The sequence below is a fragment of the Apteryx mantelli genome, chromosome 4, assembly GCF_036417845.1.
Source record: "Apteryx mantelli isolate bAptMan1 chromosome 4, bAptMan1.hap1, whole genome shotgun sequence".
NCBI lineage: Eukaryota > Metazoa > Chordata > Aves > Apterygiformes > Apterygidae > Apteryx > Apteryx mantelli.
Genome location: NC_089981.1, coordinates 749,902 through 766,344, shown reverse-complemented (window position 1 = coordinate 766,344; position 16,443 = coordinate 749,902). Strand labels below are relative to the sequence as shown.

The 16,443-nt window shown below is 71.7% G+C and overlaps 2 protein-coding genes across 2 annotated transcripts; one reads left to right on the top strand and one right to left on the bottom strand.

Moving 5' to 3' along the window:
• Positions 1-8,385: 8,385 nt before the first annotated feature.
• PPP1CA (protein phosphatase 1 catalytic subunit alpha) lies at positions 8,386-12,894 on the top strand. Its single transcript, XM_067295740.1, has 7 exons — positions 8,386-8,491; positions 10,337-10,468; positions 10,620-10,850; positions 11,279-11,383; positions 11,667-11,890; positions 12,249-12,383; positions 12,682-12,894. Exons 1-7 carry the CDS (start codon positions 8,437-8,439, stop codon positions 12,790-12,792), a joined length of 993 nt encoding a protein of 330 aa, XP_067151841.1. The 5' UTR covers positions 8,386-8,436; the 3' UTR covers positions 12,793-12,894.
• Positions 12,895-13,325: 431 nt separating this feature from the next.
• On the bottom strand, positions 13,326-16,210 carry RAD9A (RAD9 checkpoint clamp component A). Its single transcript, XM_067295742.1, is given in 12 exon segments — positions 13,326-13,483; positions 13,485-13,496; positions 13,577-13,781; positions 13,928-14,029; positions 14,097-14,161; positions 14,253-14,359; positions 14,455-14,564; positions 15,112-15,211; positions 15,290-15,404; positions 15,536-15,670; positions 15,836-15,906; positions 16,015-16,210. Coding segments are annotated over 12 exon segments (1,143 nt in total). The 5' UTR covers positions 16,049-16,210; the 3' UTR covers positions 13,326-13,396.
• Positions 16,211-16,443: the final 233 nt, after the last annotated feature.

The window sequence follows — 16,443 nt, the reverse complement described above, 5'->3', positions numbered from 1 at the left end:
GGAGAGCTGCGGGCGCAGAGACAGGGCTGGCAAGGGGCTGGCACAGGGCAGAGCTGGGGCAGGCATGGAGCTGGCATGGGGCTAGCATGGGACTGGAATGGGGATGGCATGGGGTAGAGATGGGACTGGCATAGGGCAAAGATGGGGCAGAGATGGGACTGGCATACAGCTGGCATGGGGCAGAGATAGGGCAGGCATTGGGCAGAGAGGGGGCTGGCATGGGCAGAGGCAGTGGCAGGCATGAGGCAGGCGTGGGGCAGAGTTGGGGCAGGCATGGGGCAGAGATAGGGCAGGCATTGGTCAGAGAGGGGGCTCGCATGGGCAGAGGCAGCAGCAGGCATGGGGCAGGTGTGGGGCAGAGGTGGTGGCAGGCATGGGGCAGAGATAGGGCAGGCATTGGTCAGAGAGGGGGCTCGCATGGGCAGAGGCAGCAGCAGGCATGGGGCAGGTGTGGGGCAGAGTTGGGGCAGGCATTGGCAGAGTTGGGGCAGGCATTGGGCAGAGAGGGGGCTGCCCTGGGCAGAGGTGGTGGCAGGCATGGGGCAGAGATAGGGCAGGCATTGGGCAGAGAGGGGCTGGCGTGGGCAGAGGCGGTGGCAGGCATGGGGCAGAGGCGGTGGCAGGCATGGGGCAGGCGTGGGGCAGAGACAGGGCAGGCATTGCGCAGAGAGGGGCTGGCGTGGGCAGAGGCGGTGGCAGGCATGAGGCAGAGGTGGTGGCAGGCATGGGGCAGGCATGGGGCAGAGATAGGGCAGGCATGGGGCAGAGAGGGGGCTGGCGTGGGCAGAGGCGGTGGCAGGCATGCGGCAGGTGTGGAGCAGAGTTGGGGCAGGCATGGGGCAGGCATGGAGCAGAGAAAGGGCAGGCATTGGGCAGAGAGGGGGCTGGCGTGGGCAGAGGCAGTGGCAGGCATGGGGCAGGCATGGGGCAAAGTTGGGGCAGGCATGGGGCAGAGACAGGGCAGGCATTGGGCAGAGAGGGGGCTCGCATGGGCAGAGGCGGTGGCAGGCATGGGGCAGAGGCAGTGGCAGGCATGGGGCAGGCGTGGGGCAGAGACAGGGCAGGCATTGGGCAGAGAGGGGCTCATGTGGGCAGAGGCGGTGGCAGGCATGGAGCAGAGGCAGTGGCAGGCATGGGGCAGGCATGGGGCAGAGATAGGGCAGGCATTGGGCAGAGAGGGGCTGGCGTGGGCAGAGGCGGTGGCAGGCATGGGGCAGAGGTGGTGGCAGGCATGAGGCAGAGGCGGTGGCAGGCATGGGGCAGGCGCGGGGCAGAGGCGGTGGCAGGCATGGGGCAGAGAGGGGCTGGCGTGGGCAGAGGCGGTGGCAGGCATGGGGCAGAGATAGGGCAGGCATTGGGCAGAGAGGGGCTGGCGTGGGCAGAGGCGTTGGCAGGCATGGGGCAGGTGTGGGGCAGAGACAGGGCAGGCATTGCGCAGAGAGGGGCAGGCGTGGGGCAGAGATAGGGCAGGCATTGCACAGAGAGGGGCTGGCGTGGGCAGAGGCAGCGGCAGGCATGGGGCAGAGGCGGTGGCAGGCATGGGGCAGAGATAGGGCAGGCATTGGGCGGGCATGGGGCAGAGATAGGGCAGGCATTGGGCAGAGAGGGGGCTGGTGTGGGCAGAGGCAGCGGCAGGCATGGGGCAGGCATGAGGCAGAGGTGGTGGCAGGCATGGGGCAGAGAAAGGGCAGGCATGGGGCAGAGGCGGTGGCAGGCATGGGGCAGGCGTGGGGCAGAGATAGGGCAGGCATGGGGCAGAGAGGGGGCTGGCGTGGGCAGAGGCGGTGGCAGGCATGAGGCAGAGGTGGTGGCAGGCATGGGGCAGGTGTGGAGCAGAGATAGGGCAGGCATGGGGCAGGCATGGAGCAGAGAAAGGGCAGGCATTGGGCAGAGAGGGGGCTGGTGTGGGCAGAGGCAGCGGCAGGCATGGGGCAGGCATGGAGCAGAGAAAGGGCAGGCATTGGGCAGAGAGGGGGCTGGCGTGGGCAGAGGCGGTGGCAGGCATGAGGCAGAGGTGGTGGCAGGCATGGGGCAGGTGTGGAGCAGAGATAGGGCAGGCATGGGGCAGGCATGGAGCAGAGAAAGGGCAGGCATTGGGCAGAGAGGGGGCTGGCGTGGGCAGAGGCGGTGGCAGGCATGCGGCAGGTGTGGAGCAGAGAAAGGGCAGGCATTGGGCAGAGAGGGGGCTGGCGTGGGCAGAGGCGGTGGCAGGCATGAGGCAGAGGTGGTGGCAGGCATGGGGCAGGTGTGGAGCAGAGATAGGGCAGGCATGGGGCAGGCATGGAGCAGAGAAAGGGCAGGCATTGGGCAGAGAGGGGGCTGGCGTGGGCAGAGGCGGTGGCAGGCATGGGGCAGGCATGGGGCAAAGTTGGGGCAGGCATGGGGCAGAGATAGGGCAGGCATTGGGCAGAGAGGGGCTCGCGTGGGCAGAGGCGGTGGCAGGCATGAGGCAGAGGCAGTGGCAGGCATGGGGCAGGCATGGGGCAGAGATAGGGCAGGCATTGCGCAGAGAGGGGCTGGCGTGGGCAGAGGCAGCAGCAGGCATGGGGCAGAGGCGGTGGCAGGCATGGGGCAGAGACAGGGCAGGCATTGGGCAGAGAGGGGCTGGCGTGGGCAGAGGCAGTGGCAGGCATGGGGCAGAGAAAGGGCAGGCATGGGGCAGAGGCGGTGGCAGGCATGGGGCAGGTGTGGAGCAGAGTTGGGGCAGGCATGGGGCAGGCATGGAGCAGAGAAAGGGCAGGCATTGGGCAGAGAGGGGGCTGGCGTGGGCAGAGGCGGTGGCAGGCATGGGGCAGGCATGGGGCAAAGTTGGGGCAGGCATGGGGCAGAGATAGGGCAGGCATTGGGCAGAGAGGGGCTCGCGTGGGCAGAGGCGGTGGCAGGCATGAGGCAGAGGCAGTGGCAGGCATGGGGCAGGCATGGGGCAGAGATAGGGCAGGCATTGGGCAGAGAGGGGCTGGCGTGGGCAGAGGCAGCAGCAGGCATGGGGCAGAGGCGGTGGCAGGCATGGGGCAGAGACAGGGCAGGCATTGGGCAGAGAGGGGCTGGCGTGGGCAGAGGCGGTGGCAGGCATGGGGCAGAGAAAGGGCAGGCATGGGGCAGAGGCGGTGGCAGGCATGGGGCAGGCATGGGGCAGAGACAGGGCAGGCATTGGGCAGAGAGGGGCTCGCGTGGGCAGAGGCGGTGGCAGGCATGGGGCAGGCGTGGGGCAGAGACAGGGCAGGCATTGGGCAGAGAGGGGGCTGGCGTGGGCAGAGGCAGCGGCAGGCATGGGGCAGAGGCGGTGGCAGGCATGGGGCAGGCGTGGGGCCGCGGCGCAGCGGTGCCCGGGCGCCCCACTCCCGCTGCGTCCGGGGCCGCGGGGCAGTGCCAGCTGCCGGGGCCAGGCGGCTCCCGGACAAAGCGTCCCCTTGTCCCCGCCGGGTCACGCGCGGGGGCACGGCGAGCCGGCCGCCTGCCTGCTCGCGGCCCCGCCGGCCGCCCCGCGCCTGCGAGGGGGCCCCCGCCGCCCCGGCCCCGCGCCCGCCCCGCGCCCCACTCACCATCCTGGCGGCGGCGGGGCTGCAAGAGACGGGACAGGCGGGGATCAGCCGGGCTCCACCGGGGCGCCCGAATCCACGGGCGCCCCAGCACCACCCTGGTTGTGCCTGAGCACCCGCGGCACCCGCCGGTGCCAGCCCCGGGCACCCTCCCGCGGCACCCGCCGGTGCCAGCCCCGGTGTCCCAGTGGCTCTGGCTCAGGCCGAGGGGAGATTAGCGTAATCCCACGCCGGCTTGGCACAGCCGGGGGCGCCCCCCCCCCCCCCCGCCTTCCTCCAAGGTGCCCTGGGGCGAAGGGCCCAGGCGTCCGGGCCTGCGGCTCCCCCCTCCGCCCCCACGCACACACGGGGCGGACGTGAGCCAGTGACGGGTTTGGGGACACGCGGCACCCCCCCCCCCCATGGGTGCGCAGCCAGGGGGTTGCCGGCCCCCCCAGCCCAGGCACCGCCACATGCCCCCCCCCTGCACCCTGCTTTCCCCCTGCCAGGACGCCTGGGCCCCGCCGCCGGTACCTGGGGAGGGCACAGGGACGCCTGGCAGGGGGGCACCGGCGGCTCTGCCGGTGCGGCTCTGCCTGTGCCGCTGGGGCCCTGCCAGGGCCTTTAAACGCGAAGCGCCGCCTCGGCCGCCCCGGGGGGCACCGGCCCCGTGGCCCGGATTACCGGCGCCGGCCACTGCAGCACAGAGCCCCATTGTCCCTGTGGGTTGGGGCTGGCGGGGGGCACCCGGCACCCTCGCACGAGGGCTGGCGGCGGGCGAGAGCAGCACCCTCGCACGAGGGCTGGCGGCGGGCGAGAGCAGCACCCTCGCACCAGGGCTGGCGGTGGGTGACAGCAGCACCCTCGCACCAGGGCTGGCGGTGGGTGAGAGCGGGCACCCTTGCACAAGGGTTAGCGAGAGCGGCACCTGCGCACAAGGGCTGGTGGCGGGTGCGAGTGGTACCCTTGCACGAGGGCTGGCAGCGGGCGAGACTGGCACCCGCGCACGAGGGCTGGTGGCGGGCAGGAGAGGCACCCCCGTATGAGGGCTGGCGGCTCCCGCAGTGCCATCATGGGCTGCCCTTCCCCTGGCACCGGTGACGTCATCGATGAGGTCACCGTGCCACCCGGGAGCGGGGGCTCCACGGCGCTGCCGGCGGGAGGCGGGTACGGGGCTGCCGCGGGGGTGTCCCCGTGCGTCCCCAGCTAAATGCCCACCCCCCCCCGCCCCCCGCCCCAGCGGGGCCCCCTGCGCCCGGGCGCGGAGCTGCCGCGCTGCACGTCCCCCGGCTCAGGGCTGCAGCCGCCCGCGGCGCCCCCGTGCCCGTGCCCGCCGCGAGCTGACGCCCGCCCTGCGCCAGCTGCCCGGGAGCCCCGCGGCCCCCAGCGCCGGGCCGCGCGTGCAGCGCCGAGCGCAGCCCGCAGCCCTCCGCGGACACGCGGCCCCGCGCGCGACCGAGCCCACGGCTGCCGCCCCGCACGGCCGCAGCCGCCGCGGGGGGCACGGGCGCACACACGCACGCACACCCACCCGCGCACGCACACCCACACGCGCACCCCCCGCACTCCCGGCGGCGCGGGCACCCACCGGCGGTCGCTGCGGCGCTGGCAGTGGCGGCGGCGGCGGCTGTCGCTGTCCCCCCCCCCCCCCCCCCGGCAGAGGCTGTGCCCGGCCCCGGCCCGGGCGGGGCTGCGAGGGGGCCGGGCTCCACCGGGCCGGGTGCAGGGGGCAGTGGGGTGGGTGCAGGGGCATTTTGGTGGGTGCAGGGTGCAGGTGCAGGGGTAGCGGGGTCGGGTGCAGAGTGCGGCGGGTGCAGGGTGCGGGGGGGCAGTGGGGTGGGTGCAGGGTGCAGAGTGCAGGGTGCGGGGGCAGTGGGGAGGTGCGGGGGGCGGTGGGGTGGGTGCAGGGGCATTTTGGTGGGTGCAGGGTGCAGGTGCAGGTGCAGCGGGGTGGGGTGCAGACTGCGGTGGGTGCCAAGGGGTGCAGCGGGCTCGGGTGCCGGGGGACAGGGTGCGGGGGGGGGGTCCGAGCGCGGAGGGGCAGGGGCAGGGGCAGGGCGGCTGCGTGCACGGGGGGCAGCGGGGCCGGGCAGGGCGCGAGGGCGGCCGCGGGGTCACCCGGGGACGCGGTAAAGCCGACACCGGGCGGGCGGGGAAATGCCAGCGCCGGGGCCGGCCGCGGCGGCCCGCGAGCTATTCTGGGCGGCGCGGCGCCGCCCGCCCCCGAGCCCCGAGCCCCGGACCCCGAGCCCCGGACACCGGCGGCCCTGCAGGAGCGGCCCCGGCTGCGGGACGCCCGGGCCCTTCCCCGCCGCGGGGCCCCGGCAGGCGCCGAGCTCGCCGCGCCGCCTGTTTACCTGCGCGCCGGCGCCTGGGGGCTCATTAGCCCTCGCAATTAGCACTAAGCACTAACGCCCGGGCTGCCCCCCCCCCCCAAAGGGGGGCTCGCCCCCCCCCTCCTCCCCCCAGCGCCACCCCTGCCCAGAGCCGTGGTCCCAGGCATCCGGGCGCCCCGGGGGATGCGGCGGGTGGCAACAGCATCCCGGTAACGGCCCGGAGCGCGGCAGCACCCGGCCCCCACCGCCCCGTGCTGGGGGCACCCAGGGGAGCGGGCGCCGATTTGCACCGGGCTCCAGCCGGGCGCCTGGGGTGGGTGGCGGCGGCGGCGGGTGCCAAGGCAGGGTGGCACAAAGGGGCTCTGTGCCCCCACGTGGCCACCGGCCCCGGGGAACAGCGGCCGCTTGTGCCGCCCCCGCCCCGCGCCGGCCAGGCCTGTGCCCCCCGCCCTGCCCCAGACGGCGCCTTCGCCCCCGCGCGGCAGCCACCGCGCCGCCCGAATGGGCCTGCGGGGTCTGGAACCCCCCGGGCGCACCTGGGGGGGCACCTGGAAACTGCCAAGGGGCAGATGGGGGGCCTGGAAACCACCTGCGGACAGCTGGGGGGGCCTGGAAACTACCTGGAGACTGGGGAGGCTGGAAACTGCCAAGGGACATTTAGGGAGCCCTGGAAACTAGCTGGAGACAGCTGGGGGGGGCTGGAAACTGCCAAGGGACATTTTGGGGAGCCCTGGAAACTAGCTGGAGACAGCTGGGGTGGGCTGGAAACTGCCAAGGGACATTTAGGGAGCCCTGGAAACTAGCTGGAGACAGCTGAGGGGGGGCTGGAAACTGCCAAGGGACATTTAGGGAGCCCTGGAAACTAGCTGGAGACAGCTGAGGGGGGCTGGAAACTGCCAAGGGACATTTAGGGAGCCCTGGAAACTAGCTGGAGACAGCTGAGGGGGGGCTGGAAACTGCCAAGGGACATTTAGGGAGCCCTGGAAACTAGCTGGAGACAGCTGAGGGGGGCTGGAAACTGCCAAGGGACATTTAGGGAGCCCTGGAAACTAGCTGGAGACAGCTGGGGGGGGGTTGAAAATCACCAAGGGATGTTTGTGGGGCCCTAGAAACTATCTGGAGACAGCTGGGGGGTCCTGGAAACTACTTGGAGACAGCTGGGGGGGGCCTGGAAACCACCAAGGGACATTTGGGGAGCCCTGGAAACTCCCTGGACACAGCTGGGGGGAGCTTGGAAACTTCCAGGGGACATTTTGGGGGCCCTGGAAACTACTTGGAGAGAGTGGGGGCCCCTGGAAATTACCTGGAGACAGCTGGGAGAGCCTGGAAACCACCAAAGGATGGCAGCAGTGAGGCTCAGAGCCCTGCCCCTCCCTGCAGGCTCCACCCCCCTGTGGGGGCAAACCCCGCCCTCCCTCTGGCTCCTCCCAAATGCCCCACCCTGCCAGTGGGCACCGCCCTCTACCCCAGCACTGCAAGCTCCGCCCTCCCCCCCAGCACCACAGGCTCCGCCCCCTTCCCCACACCCAGGGCCAAGCTGTGCCCAGCTGTGCCAGGCAGAGCCCCCAGGTGTATCAGGTGCTGTGTCCAGCTGTGTCCAGCTGTGCCCAGCTGTGCCAGGCAGAGCCCCCAGGTGTGTCGGGCGCTGTGCCCAGCTGTGTCCAGATGTGCCGGGCAGAGCCCCTAGATGCATTGGGCGCTGTGTCCAGCTGTGCCCAGCTGTGCCGTGCAGAGCCCCCAGATGTGTCGGGCACTGTGCCCAGATGTGCCGGGCAGATTCTCCCAGAGGTGTCAGGCACTGTGCCCAGCTGTGCCCAGCTGTGCTGGGCAGAGCCCCCAGGTGTGTCAGGTGCTGTGCCCAGCTGTGCCGAGGAGATCCCCCAGGTGTGTCAGGCGCAGTGCCCAGCCGTGCCCAGCTGTGCCGGACATAGCCCCCTGATGTGTCGGGTGCTGTGTCCAGCTGTGCCCAGATGTGCCGGACCTAGCCCCCAGATGTGTCGGGTGCTGTGCCCAGCTGTGCCCAGCTGTGCCGGACATAGCCCCCAGATGTGTCGGGCGCTGTGCCCAGCTCTGCCCAGCTGTGCCGGGCAGAGCCCCCAGATGCATCAGGTGCTGTTTCCAGCTGCGCTGGGCAGAGCCCCGAGGTGTGTCGGGCGCTGTGCCCAGCTGTGCCCCGCTGTGCCCCGCTCCCGCTGTGTCCGTGGCCGCCTGGCCGCCGGGGAGGACAGCGGCGACCGGCGCCGGGACGGCAGCTCCTCCGCGGGGGGGGGCGGGAGGCGGCACCGCCTGCGGGCGCCAGGCGCCGGAGCAGGGCTCGGCACTGCGCCCCGCCCCCCCCGCGGGCCCCGCCCCCCCCGCGGGCCCCGCCCCCCCCGCGGGCCCCGCCCCCTGCGGGCCCCGCCCTCCAGCGGGCCCCGCCTCCCCCCGCGGGCCCCGCCTCCCCCCGCGTCCCCGACGCCTCCGCGCCGGCAGGGGGCGCCGCCTTCCTTCCTCCCGTGGCCGCGCGCCCGGCGGGGCGGGGCGGGGCGGGGCGGGGCGGCGCGCGCGCGTGGGGGCCCAGGCGTCCGGGGCGGCTGGCGGCCATGGCGGACACCGAGAAGCTCAACCTGGACTCCATCATCGGCCGCCTCCTGGAGGGTGAGCGCCGCGCCGGCGCCGGCGCCTCGGCCCCGGGCCTCCCGCCGCCGCGGCCCCCGCCCGCCCGGGGCCCCCCCGGCTGCCCTGGGCCCCCCCGGCTGCCTCCTCCCCCCCCCCAACTGCCCCCTCCCCCCCCCAACTGCCCCCTCCCCCCCCCAACTGCCCCCTCCCCCCCCAACTGCCTCCTTCCCCCCCAACTGCCTCCTTCCCCCCCAACTGCCTCCTTCCCCCCCAACTGCCTCCTTCCCCCCCCAACTGCCTCCTTCCCCCCCCAACTGCCTCCTTCCCCCCCCAACTGCCTCCTTCCCCCCCCAACTGCCTCCGCCCCCCCCAACTGCCTCCAGCCCCTCCCCAACTGCCTCAGAGCCCCCCCCAAGCGCTCCGGCACCCCCCAAATGCCTATGTCCCCCCCCGACTACCTCAGGACCCCCCAAGTGCCCCGGGCCTCCCCCCCACTCCCTCGGGCCGCCCCCCCCGACTACCTCAGGGCCCCACCAAGTGCCTCGGCCCCCCCCCCCACTTCCTTAGTGCTTCCCCAACTGCCCCAACCCCCCCCCCCGCTGCTCCAGGCTGCCCCCCCCCCAGCTGCCTCAAGCCCTCCACTTCTGGCTCAGGGCTCCCCACTTCCCCAGAGCTCCCTCCCCCCACTGCCTTCCCCCCACCCAGCTGCCTCAGGGGGCCCCGCTCTGCCCCAGGGACCCCCCCCGGACTTGCCCCAGGGCCACCCTGATCTGCCCTGGACCCCCCCACTGCCCAGCCCGTGTCAGGACCGGACCGGGGGGCAGTGCTGGGGAGCCCAAGGGGGGTTTCCTAGGCCTGGTTTCGGTGGGGGAGACAGTGTCAGGTCCGGGGTACTTGTTTAGGGGGTGGGGGGGGTTAGTCTGCAGGCCCTGGGGCAATCGCTTGGGAGGGGGCAGTAGTCAGGGTCCCCGAGGCCCCATGCGGTACCAGTGCGTCAGGTCCAGACCTTGAGCCTGCCTGGGGGCTGTGGGGATGGGTGGTGGGGGCCTGGGGGCCGGGTACAGGGAGACCGGGAGGACCTGGGGGGTCTTGGAGCTGGGACTTGGGGGCCGGGAGGGAGTGGGAGGTATTGCGGGGCTGGTGTTGGGGGTTAGGAGGTCGTGGGCCTGGGGGCTGCGCGATGGGGGGTCTTGGGCCTGGCTGCTGTGGGGCTGGAGGGACCGGGCGACTGGAGGGTTTGGGGGGCCGAGCGGAAGATGAGGGCTGGATCCTGGGCGGGGAGGCTTGGGAGGCAGCGGGGAGGTTTGGGGGGCTGGGTGCTGAGGGCTGCGGGGTCCAGGGGCAGTGCAGAGGTCTGGGGGACGGGTTTGGGGGGGTGGCAGGGACACCTGGGGCTGGATGTTGGAGTCGGGGGCTCAGGGGAGGGAGGAGCTGGCAGCGGGGCTGCGGATTGAGGACAGGACCAGAGGTGGTACTGGGGGGGCTGGGGGTAGGGGCTGTGCTGGGGGTCGGGGGGGCAGGTTGGTGGGCACCAGGAGGTCAGGCTGGAGATCAGCAGGGAGGAAAGGTTTTGCAGGCCCGGGGGGCTGGGGGGGCGCAGGTGTGGGGCTCTGGCAGGAGAAGGGGTGGGGGTGACCAGTGCCCACCCTGGGGCAGGCAGGGGCCGTCCCTTGCCAGCCCGTGGGTGCTGCTTCTCTGATGTCCGTCTTGGTGGCAGGCCCCACGCGTGCTGCGTGGCTGCGCTCGGGGCGGCTGTCTCCGGGTGTACTGGGGTTGTGCCAGTGTTGCCGACACCGGTTTCTTCCCTGGTGCCAATCCCGTGGGGCGTGGGGAGTCCTCGCCCAGTGCCTGACGCCTGTCTCGCTCGCTCTCTTGTGGTGCCAGTCCAAGGGTCACGGCCAGGGAAGAACGTGCAGCTGACGGAGAACGAGATCCGGGGGCTGTGCCTCAAATCCCGGGAGATCTTCCTCAGCCAGCCCATCCTGCTGGAGCTGGAGGCGCCCCTCAAGATCTGTGGTGAGCGCTAGCTGGGCGACCCGCTGCCACGGCGAGCTGGGAGGCCCGGTGACGCCCCTGTGCTCCCCAGGGGTCACGCGTGGGCAATACTTGGGCCTGCCGCGGGGTGCCTTGGGGGGCCGTGGATCCCACTGACACCCCGTTCCCCCAGGGGACATCCACGGGCAGTACTACGACCTGCTGCGGCTCTTCGAGTACGGGGGCTTCCCTCCCGAGAGCAACTACCTGTTCCTGGGGGACTACGTGGACCGGGGCAAGCAGTCGCTGGAGACCATCTGCCTCCTGCTTGCCTACAAGATCAAGTACCCCGAGAACTTCTTCCTGTTGCGCGGCAACCATGAGTGTGCCAGCATCAACCGCATCTACGGCTTCTACGATGAGTGTGAGTGCTTCTGCCGGAGCCGTGTCCCTTGTGCCATGCCTGCGTGCCCATCGCCTGCGTGCCGTGGCATCAGCCGCGTCTACGGCTCCTGCGACGGGCGTGAGTGCCTGGGCCACCCTCGTGCCCGTGTGCCACCCAGCATCAACCCCATCGGCTGCTTCTCTGCCGAGGGGGAATGCCCTACGCCTGTCCCTGCGCCCCCTTGGTACCCCCGTGCCAACCACCCCATGTCATTGCCCCCCGCAGTCACAGCTGTGCCTGGGGGCACCCGGGCAGCTCTGGGTGCGTGACCTGGCGTGCGTGCCCACCCGTGGGCTCGCGGGGCAGCCCCAGGTGCCCGTGACCAGCCCCGTGGTTGGGGGCAGCCCCGGGGCGCCCGTGTCGCCCTAGGCGGCGGCGCGAGGCAGCCATGCCCACCTGCCTTACAGGCAAGCGGCGGTACAACATCAAGCTCTGGAAGACCTTCACCGACTGCTTCAACTGCTTGCCCATCGCCGCCATTGTGGACGAGAAGATCTTCTGTTGCCATGGAGGTGGGCACGGCCCTGCCCGGGCCTGGGGGCGCGGGGCGCAGACCCGGGCCTGGCCCTGCTGGGGCCGGGGGACACGGACCCGGGCTTGGGGGAAAGGGCCACCAGGGGCTGGAGGGGGCAATGGGCACTGCGCCAGGCACAGCCCTGCCGGGGCATCGGGGCACGGGGACACGGCCCTGTGGGCAGTGCCAGGGGTCAGAGGCCGTGGGGGGGTTATTTGGGGGGGGGGGGAGCCTGTTGCCCAGGAGGCAGGGCCTGATGCTGCCCCCCCCCCCCACCACAGGGCTGTCCCCCGACCTGCAGTCCATGGAGCAGATCCGGCGGATCATGCGCCCCACGGACGTGCCGGACCAGGGCCTGCTCTGCGACCTGCTCTGGTCCGACCCCGACAAGGACGTGCAGGGCTGGGGTGAGAACGACCGCGGCGTCTCCTTCACCTTCGGGGCAGAGGTGGTGGCGAAGTTCTTGCACAAGCACGACCTGGACCTCATCTGCAGGGCGCACCAGGTACTGGGCGGCAGCTGGGTCCTCGGGGCAGGCGGTTGTGCCCCGGGGGGGGGTATTTGGGTTGCTGAGGCAGGCGTTTGTGCGCCTGCTATTTGCCCCCCAAGGGCAGTGTTGGCTCTAGGGTCCGTCTGGACTCCACAGGCAGGGTTCCCAGGGAGGTATTTGCCCTCGGAGGGGAATGTTTGCCCCAGCAGGTGTTTGGGCTCTGTGTGGATATTTGCCCCCCTGGAGTGTTATTGGCCCTAGAGAGGTTGCCCGGACAGTACGTGGGCAGGATCCCTGCGGGTATTTGCCCCGCAAGGTGGTTCTTTGCCCCAAGGGGCATCTGGCTGAGCGCCGGCTCTGCTGCCCGTGCCAGGTGGTGGAGGACGGCTACGAGTTTTTCGCCAAGCGCCAGCTCGTGACACTCTTCTCGGCGCCCAACTACTGCGGGGAGTTCGACAACGCGGGCGCCATGATGAGCGTGGACGAGACCCTCATGTGCTCCTTCCAGGTGGGCTGGGGCCCCTCCGCGCCGGGGGGCTGGGGGCAGGAGGGGAGGGCGGAAGGGTCCCTGGTGTCTGCGGGGCTGGGGAGGGGAGGGAAAGGGGGGTGCTGGTGCATGCAGGGTTGGGGGGGGGCAAGAGGAGAAGTGGAGGGGCTCCCTGGTGCACGCGGAGTTGGGGGGCCAAGGAGAGGAGTTGGGGGGGCTGCGCAGCGCCCGCGAGGCAGGAGGGGGACCGCGGGGGGGCCCCGGGGGACGGGGGTGGGACGGGCGCCTGCAAGCCCTCCGCTCACCCCCTTCACCCCAGATCCTGAAGCCGGCCGACAAGAACAAGGGCAAATACGGGCAGTTCAGCGGGCTCAACCCCGCGGGACGCCCCGTCACCCCTCCCCGCAACTCCGCCAAAGCCAAGAAGTGAGCCGCGAGCCGCCCGCCCGCTGCCCACCCGCCGGGGGCACGGGGCCCGGCCTGGCGCCCGCGGGCCCCAGCCCTCCCCAGCATCAGGTTGCTTTTCTTTCAATTCGTTTTTTTATTTGTAATACCCCCCTCTTCCCCCCTCCACCCCCCCCCCCCCCCCCCGCCACACTCCACCATACCAAAAACGCCCCTCCAGGGCCGGCAATGCGAGGGGCGACTGGGGAAACTGTCCCCGAGATGGCAGTGGAGGGGGGGGGGGGCCAGAGGGTTTTTTGGGAATAAACTTGTAATGGGTCGTGGGGGGGTGCCTGTGTCTGGGGGCTGACGCTGGGGTTGTGGGGGGGGGGCATCGTGGTGCCTGGGCGCTGGGGGGGTGACGCTGGGGGTGGGGAGCCCCGCGCCCGCTTCACGGCTGCAGCCGTTTCGGAGGAACCCAGGTGTCCGGCCCGGGAGCGGGGGGGGAGGGGGGGGGGCCAGGCAGTGCCAGCTGCCGCGGCGGAAGGGCCCCGGGGCCGGCCCAGCTCCAAGCGCAGCCGTGCTTGCGGGCCGGGGGTGCCACGGGCGGCGCGGGGGGGGGGCCGGGGAGCTCGGCGCCGTCGGGGCTGTCAGTACTCGCCGTCGCTGTCCTCCGCCAGCACCTCCTGGGTCGGGGCCAGGCACGGCCCCCCCGGCGTCAGCACGGAGCCGAAAAAACAGCGAGCGAAACTGGGGGGAGAGACGGGGTTCAGGAGGGGACTTTGCCCCCGTGTGCCCCCCCCCAAGGCGTGCCCGTGCCCAGCCCAGACCTTTTTGTGAGGGGGTGTCCCTGGCACGGCTTCCTCTTCCTCCTCTTCCTCGGGCTCGCTGTGTGCTGGGCCAGGGGTGCGCAGGGGGAAGGTGGGGCTGGGGGGTGCCCCGGAGCCCCCCTCGTAGGCACTGGTTTCCATGGCAATCATGTAGGATTCAAGATCGTCCGCGAAGTCATCCGCAGGGGTGGGCAATTCAGAGGCACTGTGGTGGGGAGAGGGCGAGTGATGGCAGCAGAGGGAAACCTGTTGACTCTGGTCCCTACTGATGGAAGGCTGGGCAGGGACTGCCGCCCTCTTCGAGGCCGGGAGGGGGCACTGCCCGCTTCCTTGTGCCCTGGCCCTGCTTACCCGTTGGCCGTGGGTGATTGCGAGATGCTTTCCGGATCCGAGAGGGTGGCCAGGACCAGGTGCACTTCCAGCAGGGGGTCATCCAGGGTGAACACGGCTGGCCTGGGGGCACAGAGGCCTTGAGGCCGGGCACGGGAGCGCAGGGGGCTGCCGCGGGGCCTGGTCCTACCTGCCGGGTGCGTCGTAGTGGATGGTGAGGGGCAGATTCGAGGCTTCGGCGAAGGTCAGGAGTCCCTGTGGGGGGGCGCAGAGGAGGCTGAGGTAGGCAGAGGGATAAACTGGAGCGTCCCGGGATAAAGGGGGGGGGCCCAGGGCAGGGGCTCACCCGAAACTCCTTGAGGCAGAAGGTGATGCAGGTCCCTGGGGCCACGGCCACCTCCTGGAACTCGTCCTCGGCCAGCCACAGCTCCGTCACCATCGTCCTGCCCGGCTCTGGGGGGGGGGGACGGGGACGGGATCAGGGGGTCGTGCTGGTGCCCTGGCCCGGGGCGGCGGGCGGACGCTGCCCGCCAGGCATCACGGCTCACCCTTCTCATCCTCCACGTAGTTTCGGAGGCTGATCTTGCCCCCGGGGCCGGCGCTCAGCGTCACCTCGGACAGCGTCGCGGGGAAGTGGACCACGGCCTCGGCCAGCACTCTAGGGGGTCGTGGCGTGTGGGGCTGGCGGGGGCGCACACGGGGAGCTGGGGGCCCCGTGCCAACCCCGGGACCTACAGGGCCAGCCCTGCCCACCAGCAAGCCCCTTTCTGTCCCATGTGTCCCCCCCCCCAGTCCCTGCGCCATGTCCCCACCCATCCCAGTGCCACCCTGATCCCTGCTCCACATCCCTCACCCATCCCAGTGCCACCACTATCCCCACCCCATGTCCCTCACCCATCCCAGTGCCACCCTGATCCCCACCCCATGTCCCTCACCCATCCCAGTGCCACCCTGATCCCCATGCCATGTCCCCCACCCATCCCAGTGCCACCCCCGGTTTTGTCCATGCCCATCCCAACACCATCTACAAACCCCTTCCTCTGCCCGGAGTGGTGCCACCTCTGATCCCGGTGTCACATCGCTCCGGTGCCAGCCTTGTCCGCCTGTGCCACCACTGCTCCCTGCGCCTCCCGGTTCTCTGCTGTCGTTCCCCCACCGCCCCAGCCCCGCTCTGTCCCTTGCCGCCCCCCAGCCGCCCCACTCACCGGGCTGGGGCGCAGAGGCTGTTGGCGCACTGCCGCGTGCTGAAGACGGCCTGAAGCCGCTCGCACTCCTGGAAGGCCAGGTTATGGGTCTTGGTGACACCTGGCACGGAGGGCGTGGGCTTAGTGGGGCAGGGGTGGCTTTCCCCCCCCCCCCGGCCGCCCCACCTGCGGCACTCACCGTACTTGCAGTGGAGCTGCACGACCAGGCGGCTAGCCTGCGGCTTGAGCAAGATGAGGCACTTCCCCACCGTCTTCTCCAGCGAGGGCAGCGACCGGAAGATGCTCAGGAAGGACTGCAGGCAGAGGGCAGACGCGTGGACCCGCTGCCCTGTGCTGCCACCCCCCGTGGCTGCAGAAGGAGCGGGACCCAAACGGGGACCCGCAGGCGCGCGGGCTCCCGGCGCCCGCTGCCCGGCCGGGGTACCTTCATGAGGACTTTGCAGCGGAAGTGCTGCCCGGCGCGCGGGGGGCTGCCCCTTTCGTAGAGCTGGAAGAAGAGGGGCACGAAGAGGAAGGAGGCGAAGGCAGAGCGCGAGGAGTTCACGGCCCGCAGGGACAGCTGGGGGGGGGGGGGGGGGGGACACAGACCGCCCGTCACCATAGCGATGCCTGACCGGCCCCTCGCGTACCCCGCCGGTCCGCCCTGCCCCGTCCCAGAGGAGACCCCCGAGCCCCGCGGGGACGCCCCGGGACAGACCGGGAGCCCCGTGGGTGCGCCCCTTACCCCGTTCTCGGTGGGCTCCAGGTAGAGCTCGTCCCCGATGCGGGACAGGGAGTGCACGGCTTTGCCGAGGACTGGGGAGGCACAGGAGAGCGGGGGGGGGGGGGTGGTGAGACGGGCTGAGCGCCCCCAGGCCCCCGCGGGGCAGGGCCCAGCCCCATCCCCAGCGCCGCCCCGCTCACCTTTCACGTTGCCTCCCGTGATGACGCACCTCATGGCGCAGGGGAGCCCGTGGCTGCTGCTGCCGTCACCGGGCCCGGGCCGGGCTCAGCGCTGTGGACCGGGACGGGGATGGTGCCAAGCGCTGGCACCGATGGGCTCCAGCCCGGCCATGGACCATCCCTTGGCTCCGCCCCTCCCGGCCACACCCTGCTTTGCTCCGCCCTAGGCTCAAGCCCCGCCCCCCCTCCCGGCGGACCCGGATGGCAGCGCCCACCGTCCTTCCCCCCAGCACCCGGGTGGTTGCACCCCCCCCCCCGGCGGATCCGGATGGTTGTGCCCATACCCCCTCCCCCCGCCCAGCGCCCGCATGGTTGCACCGCCAGCCCCCAGGCGGTTGTCCCTCCTCCCCCCCCCCGCCCCGGGAGCACCGAGAAGATGGCGCCCACCCT

What these genes read in the sequence shown, in the direction of transcription:
- PPP1CA (XM_067295740.1), top strand. Translation starts at nt 8,437, where the DNA reads ATGGCGGACACCGAGAAGCTCAACCTGGACTCCATCATCGGCCGCCTC. An exon ending in GGCGCCCCTCAAGATCTGTG is followed by an intron (nt 10,469 to 10,619) that starts GTGAGCGCTAGC and finishes CCGTTCCCCCAG; the next exon opens with GGGACATCCACGGGCAGTAC. An exon ending in CCCTCATGTGCTCCTTCCAG is followed by an intron (nt 12,384 to 12,681) that starts GTGGGCTGGGGC and finishes CCTTCACCCCAG; the next exon opens with ATCCTGAAGCCGGCCGACAA.